The 25,070-nt window shown below is 45.6% G+C and overlaps 1 protein-coding gene across 1 annotated transcript in view; it reads right to left on the reverse strand.

The window, feature by feature from the left end:
* The window catches only part of LOC147662950 (dedicator of cytokinesis protein 1-like), a 117,829-nt gene extending 94,907 nt beyond the window's left edge, over positions 1–22,922 (reverse strand). Inside the window, exons 1-2 of the mRNA XM_086950770.1 lie at positions 22,855–22,922; positions 21,640–21,746 (exon numbers count right to left, since the gene is read on the reverse strand). Coding sequence (XP_086806896.1) covers positions 21,640–21,746; positions 22,855–22,886 — 139 coding nt within the window. The 5' untranslated portion in view covers positions 22,887–22,922. The remainder of the gene's footprint in view (positions 1–21,639; positions 21,747–22,854) is intronic.
* Positions 22,923–25,070: the final 2,148 nt, after the last annotated feature.

Genomic DNA, 25,070 nt, shown 5'->3' on the forward strand with positions numbered 1-25,070 from the left:
AAGCTTGTATCTCCGATGCTGATGCAATTCATGTTGGACACTTATTTTTGTTACCTCGGTATATGTTTATAATATACATGTAAGTTTTGCGGATTCATGTTGAATGTTCTTTTTACATGACTATGTTAAGTATTTTATGGGAAAGCATTATAACCATTCTGTGATAAAAAAAAGTCCTTTTGTGATAATATTCCAGGATTAAGAATTGTGTGCATTTGCTGTAGGCCTGAAAACAAGTCTAAGTAATGTATTTTACCTATAGTTGTTCATAATGGTTTTTTTTCTAATTTGTCAATTTGTTTGGTCCACAAATGAATATCTTCAGTACATTTCTGTTCCTTGTACAGGTGTTTAATAAAATCAAAATAAATCTTTAAAGAATACCAAATGAGTTTTTGAAAGTGTAGGCTCGGAGTAATTATGTGGCCTTTGAAACTATTGAAGAATTTATGGTGGAGGGGGTTTCTCACTGTATTGTTAATTTGTATGGACCCCACCCTCTATTTCCCTAACAGGATCACTACTCATTTTCATTTAAAACCGTCTAAAAGTTGTGACTTAAAATCCAACGTTACCATTAAAGAAGGTTTCAAATTATAATTATTTAGACACCAAACTTAATATTCTTAACTGCTCCCAATTGTAAGTTATCATTTATTAAATGTAATAAGGTAATACAATGTTATCCTATGGGTGAGGTAGGCCTTGCTGAAGTGAAAAGTAACGTAAGAGTTTTTCACTGCCAGGAATTGTAAAACTTGGAAGCAGTTGCCCAATATTTTAACTACATTGCACCCTTCCCTATGGGCTGTGTATGACTTATCCTAGGGTGGACTCATACATAATAAAAAAAAAAATTTGGGCCTGGCAACAGTCTATTTTGTAAGTTGAAATGGCAATTTAAAACTGCACACTCAGGATGCAGTGGCAGGTCTGAGACATGTTTAAAGGGTTACTTAAGTGGGTGGCAGAATCAGTCCTGCAGGCCCACTAGTAGCATTTATTACGGGTTCTGGGTGCAGGTAGTACCACTTTACTAGGGACTTACAAGCAAATTAAATGTGCAATTGGGTTTAAGCCAACTATGCCACGTTTCAGGGTGTGAGCACATGCACTTTAGAACTGGTCAGCAGTGGTATAGTGCACCGGGTCCTAGGGCTAACAAAAACAATAACAGCAAAAAACTGGAGGAGTAAGGCAAAACGTATATGGGAAAACTACTCTAAGGCTAACATATCTAACATTGTCCATAGAATGAAGGTCGATGCAAGGGATTCGGAAGATTTGCCATAATAGGTCAAAAGATCTGTTCCTTTCTAAATATATGTATTAAAATACCCTATTAGCCTTTAGGGAGAATCTAAAAATTACAGTTCAAGAACTAGTTTTGCTTTATACTTTTACACAATTAATACTTTTAGGGATCTGTTTTTGCAGTTCTGTGTTTGCAGTATTATATCTGAATGGTCTACCAGAGATAACATTGTGGTGGGCACCTTTCAGATAAATAGATAATAAGTAGGTCAGACCATTGTGGTTTCTGGTAATAAGCATGACTCAGCAAGACTACTCTGCAGGCTAGACCATCATGGCACTGGGTAAAATGTTGACTCAGCTAAACTCATCTGCAGGTTAGACCATCGTGGCTCTGGTGAAAAGATGACTCAGCTAGATTTCTCTGCAGGTCAAACTGTCATGGCTCTGGTGAAAAGATGACTCAGCTAGACTCTTGTGTGGTTCAATCCATCATGGCTCTGGTGAAAAGAGGACTCAGCGAGACTCCTCTGCGGGTCAAACTATCATGGCTCTAATGAAAAGATGACTCAGCTAGACTCCTCTGCAGGTCAAACGATCATGGTTCTGGTGAAAAAGAAGACTCAGCTAGACTCCTCTGTGGGTCAAACCATCATGGCTGAAATGATCATGGCTTTGGTGAAAAAGATGACTCAGCTAAACTCCTCTGCACGTCAACCGATCATGGCTCTAGTGAAAAAGACGACTCAGATAGACTGCTCTGCTGGTCAGACCAGCGTGCAAACAGCGGACTCAAAGACCAGGGTACCAGATAGGCGTTTGGGTCTGAGTGTGAAAAGTACAGTGTTGCTTCCACTCCTCTGATCTTCAAGAGGTAGCCAGCCCATGCTTTGCCTGGGGTGTCCATCACAGCAGATACAATACAGAAAGGCTGCCTGTGCTCCAGGTTGAGGAGAGTAAGGCTGATTGCTTGGGACCTGTTCCAGGCAGACCATTTAGTATTTCGCGCAATAACATTCCGTGAACTGGAAACCAAGGCGGCAAAGGGTCTGCTCCTTCTGTCTGCTGCCAGACCGTGAGCCGAGAAACAGATGCTGTGGCAATGCATTTAATGAGTACACTCCCAGGCAATCTCCTGGGCAGGCATAGCGGCTGCTGCTCTCACCTACCTTCCAAAGGCGGGTTCGCGTAGAACCGTCCTGAAGGATGCTGGGAGGAAGCTATCAGCTAGGGGCAACCACAGGCCAGAATCAACACAGTAACTCCTAGATATGGAGGAAAGGTCAGTAACTGCTGGACACGGACCACTGCGTATTTCCTTTTGGTTTTAAAGCAACTTCATAAATAATTGCTGGGGCAACAGAAGGTCGAAACAAGTTGGTGTAATTCAGTGAGGTCGAGGGCAAAAGCACATAAAGGCTAATAGATGCCAGAGGACTGGATTTATGACAATTGAAGCCTCTTAAATTTGCGGCTAAAGGTGGAACATTGTGCCCCAGGGAGCACTTTCTGGACTTGTGACAAACGTCAGGAGGCCAAGCGTGTATCTCCGATGCTGATGCAATTTGTGTTGGACACTTATTTTTGTTACCTCGGTATATGCTTATAACATACATGTAAGTTTTGCAGATTCATGTTAAATGTTCTTTTTTCCTGACTATTTTGAGTATTTTATGTGAAAGCATTATAACCATTCTGTGATCAAAAAAAGTCATTTTGTGATAATATGTCAGGATTAAGTATTGTGTGCATTTGCTGTAGGCCTAAAAACAAGTCTAAGTAATATATTTTACCTATAAATGTTCATAATGTTTTTGTTTCTAATTTGTCAATTTGTTTGGTCTACACATGAATATCTTCAGTACATTTCTGTTCCTTGTACAGGTGTTTTAATAAAATCAAAATAAATCTTTAAAGAATACCAAATGAGTTTTTGAAAGTGTAGGCTCAGAGTAATTATGTGGCCTTTGAAACTATTGAATAATTTTTGGTGTAGATGTTTCTCACTGTATTGTTAATTTGTATGGATCCCACCGTCTATTTCCCTAACAAGATCACTACCCACAGTTTCATTTAAAACCTTGTAAAAGTTGTGACTTAAAATCCAACTTTACCATTAAAGAGGGTTTTGAATTATAATAATTTGGACATCAAACTGGACATTCCTACCTTCTCCCAATTGTAAGTTATCACTTATTAAATGTAATAAGGTAATACAATGTTATCCTATGGGTGAGGTAGGCCTTGATGAAGTGAAAAGTAATTTAAGAGTTTTCACTGCCAGGACATGTAAAACTTGAATGCAGTTGCCCAATATTTTTACTACATTGTACCCTTCCCTATGGGCTGTGTATGACCTATCCTAGGGTGGACTTATAAATAATGAAAAGAAAGTTTAGGCCTTGCAAAATCCTATTTTGCAAGTTGAAATGGCAAGTTGAAATGGCAATTTAAAAATGCACACTCAGGGTGCAGTGGCAAGTCTGAGACATGTTTAAAGGGCTACTTAAGTGGGTTGTAGAATCATTGCTGCAGGCCCACTAGTAGCATTTAATTTACAGGCTCTGGGTGCAGGTAGTACCACTTTACTAGGGACTTACAAGCAAATTAAATGTGTAATTGCGTTTAAGCCAACTATACCATGTTTCAGGGTGTGAGCACATGCACTTTAGAACTTGTCACCAGTGGTAAAGTGAACTAATAACGGCAAAAAACTGGAAGATTAAGGCAAAACATGTATGGGAAAATCCCCCTAAGGCTGACATGCCTAACAGCGTCCATAGAATGAAGGTCGATGGAAGGGATTCTGACGATTTCCCGTAATAGGTCGAAAGATCTGTTCCTTTCTAAATATATGTATAAAAATATCCTATTTGCCTTTAGGGAGGATCTAAACATTACAGTTCAAGAACTAGTTTTGTCCTATATTTTTACAGAATTAATACTTTTAGGGATCTGTTTTTGCAGTTCTGTGTTTGCAGTATTTGATCTGAGCTGACCTTTTAGATCAATATATAATAATAAAAAATAAGTTGGTCAGGCCATTGTAGTTTCTGGTAATAAGCATGACTCAGCAAGACTCGTCTGCAGGCTAGACCATCATGGCACTGGTGAAAAAGTTGACTCAGCTAGACTCATCTGCAGGTTAGACCATCATGTCTCTGGTGAAAACCATCACTCAGCTAGACTCCTCTGCAAGTCAAACCTTCATGGCTCTGGTGAAAAGATGACTCAGCTAGATTCCTCTGCAGGTCAAACTGTCATGGCTCTGGTGAAAAGATGACTCAGCTAGACTCTTGTGTGGTTCAAACCATCATGGTTCTGGTGAAAAGATGACTCAGCGAGACTCCTCTGCGGGTCAAACTGTCATGGCTCTCATGAAAAAATATATGTCAACAAAGAGAGAGGTAGGGAAATCAAGGACACTCTCTTAGTCCCCGGTTAAGTATCAAACAACAAGAAAAGAGAGGTCTGGTCAGTCATCAGGCTGCCAGGAATATGGAGCAAGGAGATAAGTGGGTTTTTGTTTGTACACAGTCACTCCGATTGAGTAGGAAAGCCCTCACACACCGACCTGGTCAGTGTCATGCTTCATCATCGGGCCCCACCGAAGAGACCGAGTGCCTCTTCGGTGTGCTACGACGCCAGAAAGACTGCGGAGCTGGTCGTGTGGGGAGGACGTGATGTGAAAATTAGAAAATTAAAAGTGCCTAACAGGGTATCAAAAAAACTTTTTTAATGAGTGATCCCTAAGACACGTGTGGGTGGTTTTATGTGTCTGAATTTACGTGCCAAGGTTATTACGAGTTGGGATAAATTCAGCTAAATACCACGCATTTAAAATTAATCAGTCAACATGTTTCTGCCGTACTTGTGGTATGTATTCACCAAGGCATTCTTCAGGACTATACCCCGGCGGTATGGACACTCTAATAGTCCACCCTGACCTGGGGGCGTGAAAGTGAAAAAGAAAAAGGGGTGAAAAAGTGCTTAAAAATTAGAAGAGCAATTGCTCATTCTAAAAAAGCCCCAAATTCAGGGGTGTGTCAGCACTTTAAAATGGGGCGCTACTAGCACCATGGGTCTCGGGAGGAGGATTGGAGCGCGCCTGGCACATCGCCCTCAGCGTTCGCAATCCGCTTCTAAACCTGCAAGAAGCCTCTAAACCGGACCCCGACGATGAAGACCCATGGTGCTAGTAGCGCTCCATTTTAAAGTGCTGACACACCCCTGAATTTGGGGCTTTTTTAGAATGAGCAATTGCTCTTCTAATTTTTAAGCACTTTTTCACCCCTTTTTCTTTTTCACTTTCACGCCCCCAGGTCAGGGTGGACTATTAGAGTGTCCATACCGCCGGGGTATAGTCCTGAAGAATGCCTTGGTGAATACATACCACAAGTACGGCAGAAACATGTTGACTGATTAATTTTAAATGCGTGGTATTTAGCTGAATTTATCCCAACTCGTAATAACCTTGGCACGTAAATTCAGACACATAAAACCACCCACACGTGTCTTAGGGATCACTCATTAAAAAAGTTTTTTTGATACCCTGTTAGGGACTTTTAATTTTCTAATTTTCACATCACGTCCTCCCCACACGACCAGCTCCGCAGTCTTTCTGGCGTCGTAGCACACCGAAGAGGCACTCGGTCTCTTCGGTGGGGCCCGATGATGAAGCATGACACTGACCAGGTCGGTGTGTGAGGGCTTTCCTACTCAATCGGAGTGACTGTGTACAAACAAAAACCCATTTATCTCCTTGCTCCATATTCCTGGCAGCCTGATGACTGACCAGACCTCTCTTTTCTCATGAAAAGATGACTCAGCTAGACTCCTTTGCAGGTCAAACGATCATGGCTCTGGTGAAAAAAAAGACTCAGCTAGAGTCCACTGTGAGTCAAATCATCATGGCTCAAACGATCATGGCGTTGGTGAAAAAGATGATTCAGCTAGTCTCCTTTGCACGTCAACCGATCATGGCTCTGGTGAAAAAGATGACTCAGCTAGACTGCTCTGAAGGTCTGACCAGCAAGCAAACCGTGGACTCAAAGCCCAGGGACAAGATAGGCGTTTGGGTCTGGGTGTGAAAAGTACAGTGTTGCTTCCACTCCTCTGATCTTCAAGAGGTAGCCAGCCCATCCATTACCTGAGGTACCCCACAGCAGACACAATACAGAGAGGCTGCCTGTGCTCCAGGTTAGGGAGAGCAAGGCTAATTGCTTGGGACCTGTTCCAGGCAGACCGTTTAGTATTCCGCGCAATAACATTCCGTGAACTAGAAACCAAGGCGGCAAAGGGTCTGCTCCTTCTGTCTGCTGCCAGACCGTGAGCCGAGAAACAGATGCTGTGGCAATGCATTTAATGAGTACACTCCCAGGCAATCTCCTGGGCAGGCATAGCGGCTGCTGCTCTCACCTACCTTCCAAAGGCGGGTGCGCGTAGAGCCGTTCTGAAGGATGCTGGGAGGATGATGTCAGCTAGGGGCAACCACAGGCCAGAATCAACACAGTAACTCCTAGATATGGAGGAAAGGTCAGTAACTGCTGGACACTGACCACTGCCTAATTCCTTTTCGTTTTAAATTATAAATGATGTTTCTATGGAGAGGCGGTAGGAAGGCTACATGTGGAATCAGTTGTCTTACTCAGTACTATGGGGCTCATTACAATGGCGGACGGACTTCAGTCCATCCACCATTGTGTTGGGGATGGGGACCGCTAGCCTATGAGGCAGCAGTCCCACACATAGAATTAAAATGTGTCCGCCACCACTGCGATCACATCTGCAATATTTAACATTGTGGCGGGCAGCACCCACCGCAATGTGAAAAATGCACCTGGTACATTTCCCTGCACTACGTGGCAGACACCATGCAGTGCCTGTCACATGGTACAAGAAAATGTAGGGGGAAGTGGAAATTCAATGTGCCCGGGGCAAGGGGAGCCCACTATGGTCCCCCAAGTCCATCCCCGTCAGACTTTCCATGGTGGTTGAACTGCCATGGAAAGGCTGGTGGGGATACTGCATCCAAATCAGGCGGGCACTGCCTGCTAGGTGGGGCAGTTTTTCAGGCAATCGGAATGATTTCCGCCCACCAGCACACCACCCGCCATCACAATCTGGTAGGTGGAAAATGGATGCACGATGGCAGGTTCACCACCATCGTAATCAGCCTCTAAGTACTTAGGGCCCGATTCACAGAACTAACTTAAGACAAAATCCTAAACTTACTACCATTTTGGTATTCACAGAAGGCACTTACTCATTTTGGTATTCACAGAAGGCACTTACTCATTTCAGTATTCACAGAAGTTAGGACTCCTAAATGCCTTCTGTGAATATCAAAATGAGTAAGTGCCGTCTGTGAATACCAAAATGGTGGTAAGTTTAGGATTTTGTCTTAAGTTAGTTCTGTGAATTGGGCCCTTAGTAGTGACAGACTGCTACTGAAGGAAGAAATATCGATCATCAGCAAAATCTATTCTGGGTTACCACTGAGAGTAAATCAATGCACTACCATCAGCAGTGACTGTGTTAAAGGTCAGTGTTACCTATTGTGCGCTCACTGTGGCAGTTAGATTACAACATCACCACAAGAGGGCGCAAGAGCGCAACAAGGTCTTAAAACAAGCACTGACTCTAGCACAGCCGGCGGCACCAATGGAATATTTCACTTTGTCCACACTCTGGAGCTGATTACATCACCACCAGCATCTGCTATACAGAAAAAAGTGCCACTTAGTGCATACAACGCAACGTATCACTGAAGTGACGGAGGAGAGAGGGGAGTGCATTTTTAGTGCATACAATGCAACGTATCACTGAAGTGATGGAGGAGAGAGGGCAGTGCATCTTTAGTGGGTACAATACAATGCATCGCTGCAGTGACGGAGGAGAGAGGGAAGCGCACCTTTACTGCGAACACCACAATGTGTCCCAGAAGTGATGGAGGAGAGAGGGCAGTGGTGCTTTAGAGTGTATAATACAAAGTATCACTGAAGTGATGGAGGAGACAAGCGAGTGAACGTTTAGTGCCTAGAATAAATTGTTTCACTGAAGTGAGAGTAGTATGTATTAGAAGTCGCACTGTTGACTTATTGCTGGCTCTAGGCAGGATTTTCATTTCACATTGATCCTTATGATGGAGCAAGGTTTCGCATGTAAAGTGACTTGCTTGTACTCAACCCTCTCAAATAATAGTTAATGTATTAACTAACTTGTTTTGTTTTACTAATAATGCATCACACGCCATTAAGAACATCTAGGGGAAGCTTGACTATGTGCTTTTACTAACCGTAATCCGCTTGCATTAAAATGGCTGCTGCAACGCTGGATTTTCTACTCCGCATGCGTCTGTCACACTTACGTGACATGACGTACCTTTCGCTTGGAGGGAAAACATTTGCTTCTGCGCACAAGAACTAAGATGGCTGTTCTGTGTCCTAACGTGCAAGAAGCTTGCATCGCTGCTTTTGCTAAGCTGTTCCTTCTGCCTAATCTCTAATGCAATAGTTAAAATAAAGAAATGGGAATAGAGTAGAGATAAGTGGTATACAGTGCATTCATTTATTCTTTGTTCTAAAACTGTTTCTCTTCTACTTAGCTATTAGCTCATGTTTGGGCCTGAGATGTATCTGTAACTCCATTTTGAAACCCTCACCGCACCTACGCACAAAAGTACAAAAACCTTCGTCTCATGACATTGAATGGAAGCCAAGTCTTGACTTATTAGAAGACGCACCTGGGAAACTCACCCTTCAACCTCTCAAGAGAAAGACCACCTGTACAAATGTTATACATTGTATTTGGTATTAAAACATCCATTGTTTGGTGGAATAAAGATGCATGGGAAAATAAAATTGATGGGCAGGAACGCTAATTTCAATATTAAAGAGAAAAGTTTCATTTTGATATGGTGTGATTGTCACGCTTCCCCGACCGCTGGTAGACACTGCCTGCACTAAGACTCGCTCAAGGGACTAGAAACTACAAATCCCATGATCCTTGGGGCGGTGCGCTGTAATGACGCGTTGCGCCAGGGAAAAGAGCATTTAGCGTGCATTCAGGCAGAACGCGCTGCCGATTATTTGTTATTGCGGAGTTCGTACTTGTCTGGAGGATCGGTGATTTCCAAATCACGTTGTGGTGTGGATTACTTGGCAGAGGCTTAGGAAGCGCCTACCTGGATTGGCTGGAAGGAACGTTCCCGAGTGTGGGTACGCTCCACTTTGGATATTTTGGCGGAGGCTTAGGAAGCGCCTATCTACAGGTACAGGTGGGGCTTGCTTCGAGGGTGTGAGAGTCTGGAGTCCCCTGGATTAATGGCTGGGGCTTAGGAAGCGCCTACATCGTACGCCAACAGTTTTCAGGTCTTCTTTTTCTGGGTTCAAGGTGGTGCATACTTGGTTCAGGGTTCCGGTGTCCTGTTCGTTCCCTGCACACTTTTGAATCATAATTACTTTGTGGATCTGTGAAAGTATTGAACGCTAGTAGTGACTACTTATCAGATTGATTTCCCTGACTATTGTGGATCGTTGTTTTTGGGAAAAAACAATACTTTTGGATCTTCCTTTTTCCTGAGCTGCTGATATTATTTGTTTGTTAGAACTTACGTTCTCATTTTCTTTGTTGAGGGAACCAAGTGCGATAGTGAAACGCTAGGTGACAGAGTTATGTACACCTATATGACACTACTTTGTGCATGAGTTAATGCACGCTCTATTTCATAATAATCAATACTTAAGGAGTCTAGAGGTATAGAATTGGTGGTCTTCGGTTTCCAGAGGATCGTTGGGTATTCTTTATCCCTTAAGGGGTAGGTGTATTTTCTTGTTTAGACAATACCAAGAAGTGATACTTGTTGTGGGGGAATCTAGTTACATAGAGGTTGTTATTTCTCCTTACAGTAACCTTGGGGGATGAGGAGTTGTCCATTTCCTTACCTCTTATATCAACACTCCTGAATGATAAATACAGGTGAGGAAAGAGTAACATGGTTAGTTATTGTTCAATCTAGTAAGCCCAACACCACTTATTCCGTGCTTTGTACATTTCAGATTTCCGGTTCCAGCAGCCCAACAGTCTGTGTACTAATAGTGTCAGACTTGGGATGATCCAGAGGTGGGCCCCTTTATAGCATTGGTACAATCCTGGGGATACATCACAGCGGAACCTGACAGTGATGACCTCTCCCCGTCTTTTTGTTCAATCAAAATTGGGGATTCTTAGACTTGCAACATTGGGGGGTAGTACACTGCCCTGGAAAATGGTATAACAAGAGTAGGGTTAGCTAGTTAATTTGTCCGACTTGTCCGAATAACTGACCTATCACTGACCCAAAGCACTCAATAGATGATCGAGAACAGAGGTGCTGGCGGAGTCCTCTGTCAGAAGATTTGAAAAACCCAAGTGGGATTCGGGAGCAAGGGTGCTGGCGGAGCACTCTGTCGGCGTATTTGATAACCCAATCGGGGTTTGGCTGTTAGCTGCAGAGGGGGTTGTAGCGCTGGCTTTTTTCTGGTCTGCACCTGTTGTCTTGCTGGCACCTGCACTTTCGGGGTTCTGTCCTTTAACTGACCCATGGCCCGGGGTTCTGTCCTTTAACTGACCCGTGGCCAGGGTTGGTCTTCACACCATTCTAGGTAATTATAATTCCGTGTGGGTATGTCATTGTTTTGTTTCCCTTTTTCTACCCTTCCTATTGTCAAATGCTTTAAGACAGACTAATAACATTTTTGCATATTCTCATTTTAATCGTTAGAGTGATGGTTACCTGGTTAAAGTGAGTATTGTTTATGGGCTGAGGTGAGTACGGTAAAACTGACTAAGTGACCTGCGCGCTCTATCACTTACTCCCTCAGTAGAAGCATCATTCCACCCAGCTCTCCTTAGGGTTAAGGATGACGCATCACGACGAGTATTTGTCGATACCGAAGACTTTCAACTGAAGTGAGTGTTGTCATGCACTGCCTCTACCTCCATGTATCTTGGCGATCTGTGCGCCAGTATACCGGGCAGTGTGCTCCCTCTCTCAGTTTTTTAATCCTTAGGATACGGTTGAAGTTGAAGAATAAATTACTCACCTTTTGTGACGCTATTTCCAGAAGAAACTCTTTAGCCGCAGGTTCCTCACGTTTTGTATATTGTCTTCTGAATGGACTCCAACCATGTCCTGCAAGAATGAGTGGGCAAAGTGTCCCTCTCAATTAACCTGGCTATCCAGACAAAAGTGCTTCATCATCTAATGGAGGGACGCCCAGGTGGCTTCCTGGCATAGGTCTAGGACAGGGACTGCACATGCTGATGTAGTGGCAGCAGCTCTGGCCCTGGTAGAATGGCCCGCAGTCCTTTTGAAGGCTGCTACTTCGCCAGTGCAGAGCAGATCTTGAGGCAGAGCCCAGTCCAGTAGGAGATGCTGCACATCTGCACAGCTGTGCCTTTTTAGCTCCAGCAAACCCCATAAAGAGGTGCTTATCCGCCCAGTGTTCTTCAGTACAATCTATGTAGGAACTCAGCCCTCCTACGGTGAAAGCGGTGATGCCTCTGCTCCTCTTTAGAGGGATGAGACGGAGCATAGAACACCAGCAGAATGATAGACTGACCGACGTGGAACAGCATCACAACCTTCAGCAGGAAGGATGCCCTAGGACCATCTTGATGGGGAAGACATTTTGTAATGTGGATTACCACACGGAGCCTCTAACTCCACCACATGCTGTGCCAAGATAATGGCAACAAAGAGCACATTCTCAATGGCGTGGAGCCATAAGGAGCAGATCTGTATTGGCTCAAATGAAGTGCGCATGTCAGATAAGTAGGGATGAAGATGTGGTCCCATTGGGGAATCACAACAGGAAAAGGGGGAAACAGACGCTGTAGCCCTTTAAAAAATTCCATCACAACTGCTGACTAAAACAATGAGGGATGATCAGGCAACCATACATAGGTCGAAAGGGCTGAAAGATAATTCTTAACCATTCCCAATGCAAGACCTTGCCGAGCAAGCGATAAAACAAACAAGACCCCAAACAGTTTGGCCTGGAGGAAAACAATCTGGTGGGTGCCACACTACACCACAAACTTTTTCCGGCAAGCATATATAGTTTTCCTCAAGGGATGCCTGGATGCCAAGATGACGTCAACCACCTCCAGAGGAAGGTTGAAGGTGTTCAGCTGTCACTGCTCAGGCTTCATGCATGAAGGCGTATAATGAGAAGGCCTGGGTGAAGAAAGCAACCCTACTGACGTGACAGCAGATCCTCTGACAGGTGCAGCCTCATCGGAGGACAGATCCTCCTGCCCAGGAGTTCTGTATACCATACTTTCCGTGCTCAATCAAGCCACTAAGATGACTTGGGTCCAGTCACTCCTGATCTTCTTGAGAACTCAGGGCAGAACTCGTCTCAATGGAAAGACATACAGTAGTCTCTCGTTCCACTCCAGATGGAACACGTCTCATGAGTGAGGACCCTTGAAACTCAAACGTGCAGATGTGCTGATGTTGTGCATTCTCATAGCTAATAGATCAAGCCAAGGTTCTCCCCATTCACAGAAGAGGCCTTTCTCCACCTCTGGGTGTAGCTGACACTCAGGATCCACGAGGCGCTGACAACAGAGTTCTTATTTCCTGGCATTCAATGAGCCTGCTTGGTGGTTCATCACCAGGAAGATTCCTTGGCAGCCCAGCCAGTTCCTGGGGTGCAAGGTCTCCAGGCACAGGGTCAGTGACTTCACCCCAACCTGTTTGTTGCAGTACTACATAGCAGTGGTGTTGTCTGAGAGCACATGTGCCAGCCTCACCTTGATGGATGTCAGAAAACCTTCAGCTTCAAGCAGACGACCGTCAGCTCCAGAAGGCTGATATGGAGCCGAGACTGTCGGTGACCAGAGGCTCCTGATCTCCACCTTTCCAAGTTGATGGCCCCAGCTTAAAAGTCAATCATCAGTCACTACAGTCAGCTGTGGATGGGGAATGGACAAGAGTCTGCTGCGAACCCACTTGCCATTCAGTAACCACCACTTCAGATCGTTTGCAATCTCCTCCAACATCAGGACCAGGTTGGAGAGGTTTCCTTCATCTTGAGCCCATCAGCGCTTGAGATCCCATTGCAGAGCCTTCATATGCCACCAGGCCCGCTCGGCTAGCAGGATGCAGGAGGCCATTAGTCCAGCAGGCTCAAAGGTGACCTCACTGAAATCCCGGACCAAAACTGAAAGATCGAGATTATAGTTTGAGTGTCCTGGACTCTCTGCCTCGGGGGAAAGGCACAAACCCGAACCATGCCCAGAATGACTCTGATGAAGGGGAGCATCTGAGATCTGGGGGTTTCTACCTCTCACTGGGTGGCTGTGCTCTTTAAGAGTGCACTAAAGAGGTTTGCCAGAGCTGTAGGGTGGGGGGCAGTGGACTGGGCTGCATGCTGACCTTGGCCACTCGGGTAGTGGGTACCTCAGCTTCTCTGGCCAAACTACTGGGTTCTTGTTGGGGCTGGATAGGTTTACAGTAAGGGATGCATCTGCCTATGTCACACGAGGAGCGATGGAAACATTGCAGTTGATGGGACGTAAAGGTCCAAAGAGGGAGTGGTAGCCCTACTCTCTTTGAAATAATTGAGAACCGAGTCAGTCTTGTCCTGATAAACAGGTCAGTCCCAACAAAGGACTTGTCTAATTGGAAAGACTGGACATTGACAAAGTACCCAGCTGAGCGCAACCACACATGATGGTGAATGCTAATGCTGGCTACTGTGGCCCGCCCGAAGGAGTCAATGGTGACCAAGCCATAACGAATAATAAACTTGACCTCATCAGGACTATCTTGAATCAACTGAGAGAGTAAAGAGCGAAGGACCTCCAGCACACCAGGGATGACTTGTGCCACCTAATCCCAAAGGGCGTGAGTGTAACGGGCCAACTAACAGGTGCTAGCAGAGCGCAGAGCCAACCTTGTGGATGAAAAGGTATTTTACAAATGTTCCCTCTCTCTTCGACTCCCGATCAGGGGGAGTCGTAGGAAAAGTGTTCAGACTGGAATGACTTGTAGAGGCTTACACCACAAGAATTTCTGGTGAAGGGTGTGTGACAGGGAAGCCGTGCTGATAGGAGGGCGAAGGCACTTGGTGATCTGTCGATTGACTGTTGGACTAGAGCAAGACTTGGTCCAGCTACCCAAAAGGTGGCCTCATTGGACGGCAGGAGGGGCTCAGAGGAAGTCTGGCCCAACTGCAGGACCTCAGCAAGAACATTAGTTTTCACCTCGAGGGTGAGAAGCTGGAGGCCAAGGACTTTGTCCACTGTTAGACCTGGCACCTTGGCGTGGGTCTCCCTTCCACTTTTTGTTGCTGTGCCTCATATGTTTTCGCTGCTGTTAGCAGCTCAGAGCACTGTGCCACTGCCAATCAGCGCCACAGTGCAAGTGCTCCCTGTAGAAAATGTATATATTGATTGAATTCCATGATTGGCTTATTTGGTTTACTGTCAGCCCCTAGTACAGTGCACCAGGAGTGCCCAGGGCTTGTAACTCCAAATGCTGCTAGTGGGCTTGCAGCACTGGTTGTGCCACCCACAAAAGCAGCCTTGTAAAATATGCTTAAGGTCTGCCATTGCAGAGTCTGTGTGTAGTCTGGTACTGTCATGCTGACTGGGCAAGTGCACCCACTTGCCAGTCCCTAAACCTTCCCTTAACTTCATATTAGTCACCCCTATGGTAGGCCCAAGGGCAGGGTGCATTGTCCGTATAAGGTAGGACAAGCCCTGATGTGTGTGGCATGTCCTAATAGTGAATTACAGCCATTTTTGTTTTTCACTGTTGCAATGCTACCTGTTCTCATAGGCCAGAATGGGCTGTTAGAATTGTTACATTCTATAATCCTAACAGACTCAGGGAACATGGTAGAAATTCGAGTTTAGTATGCCTGAACTCAGAATATTAAAATACATCTTTTAGTAAAGGTTATTAATATTCTGTGTTTGCAAATACAACTTTTAGAAAGTAGGTATTTGCTTGCCTAACCATTTCAGCCCGCCTCTGCTAGGATGTGTATCTGCTGTCTGGTTTCTGTGAGTGACAGGGCTGGGGAATTCCAGGGGGCAGGGCTAGGTAGCTGGTGGTGAATAGAGAGATTTACATCCAGATGGGTGGGAGGAGTGCACCTGGGCTCTGAATAGCACCGTGCCTCTCCACCACAATACTGGCTCCACCTCCTGTGGAGTGTCTGATGTCTCTAGTCTGATCCCTGAAGTCAGAGTCATATCAACAAAGTGCTCAAGAACTGGTTTTGGCTGGGCAAAGGCCCCTCAAAGGCCCCTCTATCCCAGAGAAACAAAGGATTTAGGGGTATAAGTATTGGGACCCTGCTCCCGAGAAATTAGATCCTGTTTTGACAAGAAGAAACCTCTGCTCGACGAGAAGGAACTGGGAAAGCTGAAGGAGGAATACTGTCCCTGACCTGACCTGGTGGATTGGCCTGCAGTGGTTGCCTTGCTGCTAAAGGAGAGGAGAGAGACTAAAAAGACTTTATTTTCAACTTGTGCCAAAAGATCTCCAACGGCTTGTGAGTGAGCTTGCCCTCTGAACGAACTCCCCGGATCAGTGGACTTCACTCGCCTTGAGGAGAGCTTCTGGAAACGCTGTTTTTCCAGTAGCACCGAAGCAGGGAGCTGTGTGCGCCTCGTAGGATCAACTCGTACTCTGGCAAGCCCCGTGCCAAGCTGCCCACTCAAACAATGCGACTCTGCACCCAATGACTTGTAGCAACGAAGTCAACGAGCCAAAGCTCACACCGTGACAGGGGGACCATGCACCGCACATCGCTTCACCCCCTTCAAGCCGCACTGATCAACGCGCACACTGCCGCCAGTGTCAAGTCTGCAATTGCGCCTTCGCACATCCGCGTCGTACTGCCCGCCTCGCACCACGCTTAAAGACTGAAAGGTGCCAGCTCCCAGGGTGCGGCTCGTACGCCGCAACATAAATAGATCGCACCGCATCAAGCACTGTTCCCGTACTCTGGGAAGCCCCGTGCCAAGCCGTCCGCCTCAAACAATGCGACTCTGTGCCCAGCGACTCGTAGCAATGAAGTCAACGAGCCGTAGCTCGCACCGTGACAGGAGGACATCGCCGCGTACAACGCTTTCTTTTTCATCGCCCCGTCCGTGCCGGACATATCAAGCTGAGGTACTGTGTACGGCTCACAGTGCATTTTTGCGCGCATCAGACCGGAGCATCCGCTGCGCTTGTTAGACTCTTTTGGGTATTGTCATCACTGGGAGAGCCGAACCAAGGAATACGAATCGCACAGAACTTTAAGGATACACTTTTAACAAGAACTCTTAATTGCTAACAGTATTGTGGATTGTGGATTCTTTTGTAGCGTTATTTGATCTTGTGCTAAGCCTTTATATAAAAACTAACTATTTGTGATAAAACCTTGTGTGGTGTCCATTTGTAGTGTTGTCATTGGGCTACTGTATGTGGTCACAAATGCTTAACTTACATCACCTCTGAATTAGCCTTAACTGCTCACGCCACGCCGCCTAGAGGGTGAGCAGGGGTTATTTTAAGAGAGTAATTCCCTTGCCCTGACTAGAAGAGAGGGTTACTGCCTGTCACAAGTGCCTATCTGTGCCAACCAGAGACCCCCAATTCTAACAGCCACCCTCCGCTTGACCATGTTAAGGAGGCAGATTTATCTATAGCTTAGCCGGGAGGAGATAAAAGAGCTGTCTCTTGGGAGGTGTCTAGCTTACAGGCCTCCTGCAAGTCCCCATACCAGTCGTCTTCCTGAAAAGGCTGAGAAAATTGATCACCGGGGCCATAATTGTTATCTCCTCAGTACCAAAAAAGGAGCAGAAAGAATGTTGCCTGCCCTGTAGTAAGTCGAGCGCAGGAATGGATGCATCGGATGGATTCCGGCATGATGTTGGTTGTAGTCGGACTGGAATCGAATCTGCATCAGAGAAGACAATCAGCCACATCTTCGGGTGGAGAGGTCGTCATCGCCAGTGATGTACCCAAGTCTGGTGTGGTTTTAGGCACTGGGGGAGGCAGACCAAGATTTGCTCAGAGGGAGCAACTGTCGCCGAGGGCGAACCCGCTGGCGGTCTCCCAGCTCGAAGGTCTCTCTGCTCTTTGGGGCCCGGAGGCACCCAGAGGGAGTCGGTAGGGATCCGAACTGCTGGGGCATAGCTGCAAAGAACTCTTAAAGCTGGCGTGGCATGGTGAAGGCCCCAGAAACCAGGGTTGTGCCAGAACCAGCTGCAAAATCGGCTCCAAATTCAGCCAAAGTCGAAAGCATGATCGAGGCAGCCGGCCCCGGCTACGCGTTTGAGGTACTACGAAAAAAGTTTCCAGATCCAGTCTGATGCCTGGAGAATATTCAAAGGGTGAGGAATCTGCAGCTAGAAGTTTCTATCAGAAAGGAGAGGAGGTTAGGACCCTTATGATGTGCTCTAGGGTTTGTAGTTGGGACCTCCCTTCATCTGTATCACTCATCCCTGATCACTCTCTCCTGTGCTCTTACGGTCACATGGAGAGCACCGTCCAGCTTGTCCCATGAACTGAGCGAGAGGGGGCAATGCGTGAGCTACGCGGCAGCGCTGCGGGTTAAATGGCAGACATGCCAGCGAGGGTGTCACCTGGTGCCAATAATACATGTTGTATGTGCTGCAGAATGACGGGGAGGAGAGCGACAGCCGGGTGCAGGTTGATATTTTAACTGTAAATTAAAAAACATGGATAAATATGTTCAGGTCGTTTCTGTAGATTTCTCTGGTCTTCACTACAGATTCGACCTTTTTTCATGTGCAGACATTTGAAAAATTTGCCCTAGATTGTAACATATTTTTCGGAGGATTTGGACTACCTGTACTCCCAATGTACATGCCCGGTCTGGTGGCTCAGTGGACTAATGCATCCACTGCAGGGGGCTGTGTTTGACCTCTTAGACACAGGTTCAAATGCCAGTGGGCCCACTCAGCCTTTCATCCTTCTAAGGTCGATAAAATGAGTACATTGGATAACAATAAACATATGCTATTCAGCAATAAGATACCCTTCTGGATAAACGTGCGCTTTACAAATGGGTATGTTCTGTTAATGTTTCTGCACACAGAGTTTATCCTGTAAGGTAGGTGTGGGGAGAAAGGCTCCTTGTGCTGTCTATCCTGTAGGGTGAGTTGGGTGCTCTGCTGTGACTCCCCTTCAGCCGCATGTATTCCTCCAGCCGGCCTAGGTGCGTCCTCTGGCTCGAGCGGCCTCCAACATGCAAACACATCATTATTTCGTGTGATTGAGCGCGCGCCTCGGCCTCTGACACGGACATGTGTCCCCATCTCACGAGCAGACCTGTGCACTCGTGCGTGACATCACACAGCGTGAGCTGGGCCTCGCTCCCCAAGCTGATGGGTCCAGTTTCACTAGGACCAGAGACACATACAAGGGGCTCAGGCAGCGCCTACCTGCATATCCGGCCAACCACAGCGCTAACTACCACCGTGTTTAGTTTGGGGCGAGGGTAACCATGGAGACAAACCAGAACTGCATAAAGGAGAGACCCGAAACTGGACCTCAAGACCACGCACCTAGGGGGGGGGGTGAGGCCAGGGAAGAAGAGCAAGGTATACATTGTATAGGCTGGAACGTTGTGGCACCAAAGCATCATCTTTGGCAGAGAACTTGTCTGGCAGGAACATCATGTCCTAAATATTGTCTACAGAAAATCACTCCCTGGCAGTTAATGACAGAAAATCTACACACAATCGCACGATCACTTTTGAGAATGAAGACACAATATTTTTGTTAGATGGCGTTTCTGTAGATGATATTCTGACATCTAGCGCCACCGGCACTCCTTTTTGGGGACCGGCACTTATTCTTCCTCATCAGGTGTTTTAGAAGAACAAGAGAGACAAACACACAAAAGGAAAGGATGTGGGAGAGAAACACGGAAAAAAGATCACAACGGGAGAAAGCAGGAACCTGCCAGAGTGGGATGAAGGAGGGGAAGTGGCTGGAAGTGGAATAATGAGGCACCGGGTGAATTTAAAACCAGGGGTGGGCAGAATGTTTCATTACCCCCTCATGGGTCCTCCCCGTCCCAGTCCTCACTACGTGAAGCGGGCCTGCCTGCACTCAGCCAATCACAACGCCACTATTTCCAAGCTACTTAAGCCCCGCCCACCTTCCGCCATGCCTGTTATCAACAAGACTCCGACACAAACACAGCGGGAGGAAGGGTGGGAAGAGGACTGGGACTGGAGGACCCTAATCAGGGTAATGAAGATTACCGGTAAGTAATAAGACATTACGCCTGCGGAATTGGCAAAATTGTGTCCACTGTGTGTTACTCTTTAGCGTGGAGTTCTGTTGAAATCCTGCAAATTCTGCAGAATTTTTATCCCGTGAGGCTCCAAAATGTGCAAACTAGCAAGTGTGAGGAGATTTGACATCCTCGAGCACAATTTAATAACGCGGGCAGTCACCGCGGCTCGCGAGCAGTCAGAGGGCTGATGTTTGAGTAGATTTGCTGTCACCTGAGTATATTCTGTACTCGAGTTGCAGGAAAATAAATTCAAATGGTTGCACGCTCTTGTGCAATGCATGGTGCCGGTCCTGCTGATTTTCAGCGCTGCTCATGCTGCTGGTACTGAATTGCAGCGCAAGCTGCATATTTTCCACCCGCTGGTGGAATTCCACTGAATCTCGCAGAGTTTTTCTGTAATTCCACGGAATACCGCAAAACAAAACTGCACAAGTTCCTTCTCCTCTATTTAAACCTACACAGCTTTTGTATTCAGCATGCCGACATACAGTATCAGACTACTGAGGGACCACTGTTTATTCCAGTGATGGCTCGTCCATCATGTGGCCCCATGGATCTTGGAAGAGAGAGGAGGAGACTGACAGACTGGTGAGGTGGTCACCCACGACTGAGTCTGACACACACCCACACATGCACACACACACACACAAAAACACTAACACACCCTATGCAGCACACAAAAAACACAAACACGCCATATGCAGCACACAAAAAACACACACACACCATATGCAGCACACAAATACAGATGATAAATACCAGGAATCATGTCTGAGGTTCAGGGAGGTGCTGGACATCCCGGACTGGGCGATGTGCCAGCAGTGTTTGAGACATTGGATGTCTGAAGCAGAGAAGCCTTTCACGTACATTTGTGAATGAACTGCATATTGTTGAATCTTGATTTGCGCTGGAAAGCAGCCCTGGCATAATGTAAAATAGCGCTTTGAGCTACTTCATATGAGGGGGGAGTCCAAAGAGTTGTATATGGGCATCGCCATGCAACCAATCACAGATTCTTATACTAAGAAAGTGCGAGAAGGTTTTCAGACGAAATGTCTGCCTCCTTAATCCAGACACAACATATGAGAAAAGGTTTCTTTTCTCAAAACATTTCTAACTGCATATTTGCCATAATGTACTGTACAAATACAAATGGGAAAAGTTTGAAACTATTGGCCTTATTTAGATCGCGGAAGATGTAATACTTCGTCACAAACGTGATGGATACCCCGTCCGCTGTTTTACGATCTCCATAGGATATAATGGGATAGTAATATCCGTCATGTTTAGGATGGAGTAATCCCCTCCACTGACTTCTAATTCAGGCCAATGTCTAACCATAGATAAGAGCATGTCCTGTTTGGCCTGTTATGGCCACGCCCACTGACAACTACTAGGTGCTTTGGGAACACTTAGTATTGCTAGCTTCCTAATTCTTGTTTACATTTCTGTCTATAATATACTATTTGGACCTTGATTAGGTGTGCCTCATTAAATTATGACTCCCTTGGAAGCCCCTTTTAGCATGGGTGTCCGAAATTTGTGTCTTTGAAAAACAAATGTCAGATTAACCAACCCACCCTCCAGAGGTAAAAGCAGCTGAAATATATCAGGTGACGAAGGCAACCTGAATATCAAAACATGCGCATTCTGGTGCGGTGAGCAACAATTCAGCCTTTGCACATAGCAGTTAGTAAGTGGCGTTATGTATCACAGGCCTTAAATGATGATCCAGAGTCAATCTTTATTTATCGGGTCCATTTTTATTACTGAACGCGTAACAGAGGCCCTAGGATTTAGATATTAGCTTGTGTAATGATTACATTTGATGAGATTGAAGGGTTCTGGTTGGAGATGAATGAAAAAGTACACAACGGGCCATCGCTTTATGTCTGACTCTGGGGTTTTGTGTCCATCTGAGGCCACCTACATGAACACATTTTGTGAAGACATATTTCACTGAAGTTGTATCCGGTGTAATTGATGACTGCACCCTGTCTTTGCTTAAGGCACATCTCTGTAGAGGTCCATGAGTTACACACCCTCCCACCCCACCGCTTACCGTGGATCTTGAAGAACTTTGTGTCGACGATGGCGATCATAGAGTGAAGCTTTTGCTTCAGGAGGCGCTGCGGTGGGAGGTTTCCAATGAACTCTCGCATCAGCTTACTGGAAGAGGAACGAGGAGAGCATTATGGGTAGACAAATCGAGGCCCACCAATCACAGCATTTCAAAGAAACCCCTGGGGGAAGATCCTCCAGCTGGCCAGCATCCTATTGCTCATTAATATTCAACTAATTCTAAAATACAGGATAAACCTGGTAACGCATTGAGTCGGTTTCACAGCAGATCTAGTTTCAACTTTGTGATCTACACAAGTGTCAAGTAGGAGTCTGCATATACTAGGCCTGGGCGGTAATTTCTGTTCCGCTAGCGGAATTTGGGTAATTTTGTGTTCCGCAAAGAATGCAGAATTGGCAAAAAGTCCACGATCCACGGCTTCGCAGAATGTTTTGCTTGTTCGCATTTTCAAAATGCGTGTTCATGAGATATTTCCCCCCGAGCACGCAAACAGCGTTCGCGAACAGGAAAAAGGCATTGCAAATGGGTGGAACAAGCAATTCCGCATGTTCGCAGAACTCTGTGTGCTCGCAAAGATTTTTTACCGTTTTGCGGAGCTTTGCATAGCGCGACTACGCAAATTCCGCCCACCCCTAGCATATACATCTAGTCTTCATAGATTTAAATCTTTGTAACTCCGATATTTGTGCAAATCTTAGTTTCTTCATTCACCACCATGGATTGCCCAGGAGCTCGCTTTCTACCTTATGAGTAATCGATAGCTTGCTCTCTCACCAGCATAGCAGTGATCGCTGAAGAAAGCCCTAATGGCTGATATGCATTGCGGTAGAAACAAAGATGATTCTCAAAATAATCAGAAATCTGGGGGAATATGTGAGTTACCCAATACCATATAGACAATAACATCAACTTCAATATTAATTGAAAATGTGAGTTATAAAATACGTAAATAAAGGAATCCCTTTTAATCATTGATGAACGTGAGCTGCAATTATTAAGAAGCTGAAAATCTTTCTAAGCTCTCACATTCACTATCATCCGGGTAGGCGCTAGCTTGAACACTCACCAGCATGTGAATAATTGCTTGTTTGTTCATTTACCTTCACAATAAGTTACTGCTATATCACTCACTCAGTAAATATGATTAATGACTAACGCCTCACTCAGTATTACATGAGTGAATCATGTCCTCACCTGAGCAGGACTCGGTCAAACAGCCCGGACATGTCTTCCAGCACCGAGGGAATGTATTTCAAAGCAGCGCCCTGAAAAGAAGAGAAGACGCCGAGTCATATATTATTCCAACTTGCAATAGGGATTACAATTTGTTTTCATTTTAGTTTACCTTTACAATTTGCATCTTTCCAAGATGGTGGTTTGAACATATGTTTTTGCTCACAAGACAAAGCGCCGCGCACGCTTTTACTACAGTAAGACATTGTTGCGCTGCAGTCTGCGCTGTTGGTTTCAGGGACACAAACTAGAACGCGGTGTCCTTGCTTTGTTTTTTTGCTGATAGGGGACAACTCTTTTCCACAGCTGAAGTAAAGCTGTTTTTCTGTGTCTCTTGCAGAATGAGATAAGGCCGGTGTTTTATTATTTAAACAGCGCCCATTTTGAATTCAGCGGAGAGGCGCTTTACGCCCGAGTTATCACGGATGCTGCGGAGAACTGGGAATGAGATGCTGGTCTGCAGGCCCGACATACATCCTAACAAGGACGATAGCTGCTCTGGTAGAGGCGCGCAGGCCTGCATACCGAGATGGATTGCATTTGTTAATGCACTGCGGCCGGCTTCCTGAGACATTACACCGAGGTATGGGGTTCGATCATTCTAACCAGGTCTGACAGAAGGGTACTCGCACCATGCTCTCGGCAGTGTAGTCAAGCCAGCCGCATAACGAAGTCGCAGTCTGCAGCATAATTTTGTCCTCCCCTGCCGCACAATTCCATTGTCCAGACCATATGTAAGACGTCCATGATATGGCACTACTATGCTGTGTTTGCGATAGAAGAGATTGCTGTAAGCGGCAAAAAAAAAACAATTGTAAGACTACAAAATATTCGCATCTAATACATCACAAAATACTCTGAAGAATTTATAAGAACGTCCAAAAATAATAAATGCACTCTGTATCAAATCCCAAGTCTGGAAGATGATGACATTTTGTAAAAACGCATAGGAAAGGTCCAAAAAATGTCTACAAAAAATAAATATGAGAGGGCATTGTAAGACTGTGCACTTGAAAACAATGAAATAATTACAAAAAACATATGCAAATAGTGTAGGGTGGAGGCAGTCCTTTTCCAATTTGTGCCAGAGCTCTGAACACAGAGGGAGCACGTATGCCAAGCCCCAGAAAAAGAAAAAAAAATGCAAAGAGATGCCAGGAACAGTGGGCAGGGAAAAAAGTGTCAGGGGAGTGTGGAAAGAAGACAACAACAAGTACATTTTGGGGTAAGGAGTTTCTTTTAGTTTAGCAAAATAGAGAACGTGAGATAAACATGGGTAATCACTAGGGTATATGGAAAGAAAAAGAACATATCGCTTAGTGGGTGGTGGTGTAGAGGTGGGTACATCCCCTAAATAAATACAAAAGAAGAGGAAAAAATATGGAGGGGAGGAGAGGAGGGTATAAGGAGTAGAGGAGGTAGAAAAGGGGTGGAAACAAGGCAGGGATTAGAAGGCTCGCTCACCTAAAGAAGAGAAATAAAAACAACAGGTGTGAACTCTGCAGCAGGCGTCGAGGTGCTGGGGGGGGGGGGGGGGGGGGCTTTAGGACGAGGGGAAATTGAAAAAAGGGAAATCCACATCTTTGTGATCCTTAAAGAAAAGCTTGTGAAACACAATTTACAGATAAGGGGCCTTCACAGAATTGGATGCTAACGTTATTACAATAACATGTCATAGAAAGTGGAGCTAGGAGACCCATAATGGGGTCCGTTGCAGCGACAGAGATGGGATCCGTTGTTCTGTGCCTGTGTGGTGATGACAGACGCCGGCTCTCAGGAAATGGAGCGGCAGCGTCTCCAGAAATCATTGGCTCTGGCAGGATTTAACTTAGAGAGAGGATGTGGGGTAAGGGCAGGGCTTTTAGTGGAATCAAAAAATGGGGGTCTCATAAAGGGGCGTGACCAATTTACTTAAGGGTGTGGCTTAAAAACATGTAAACTAAAAATCTGTGCTTAGCATAGTATGCCACCCGCCTTGTGTGTTGCTGTTTCTGTCATTGCTTCCAGATATATGATACAGCAAGTAACAGCATACCTACAACAAGTCAGGACTATTGGCTTTGTCAATGGTTGTTAGTTGTATAAGATAAATAAGCAGCAACTATGGCTCGTGGTATATAATATTGACAAAGCTTCCACTTAAAGCCCTGGTGACACCAGGACAATGCTGCTGCTCC

This window comes from Lissotriton vulgaris, unplaced genomic scaffold, assembly GCF_964263255.1.
Source record: "Lissotriton vulgaris unplaced genomic scaffold, aLisVul1.2 SCAFFOLD_1434, whole genome shotgun sequence".
Taxonomy (NCBI): Eukaryota; Metazoa; Chordata; class Amphibia; order Caudata; family Salamandridae; genus Lissotriton; species Lissotriton vulgaris.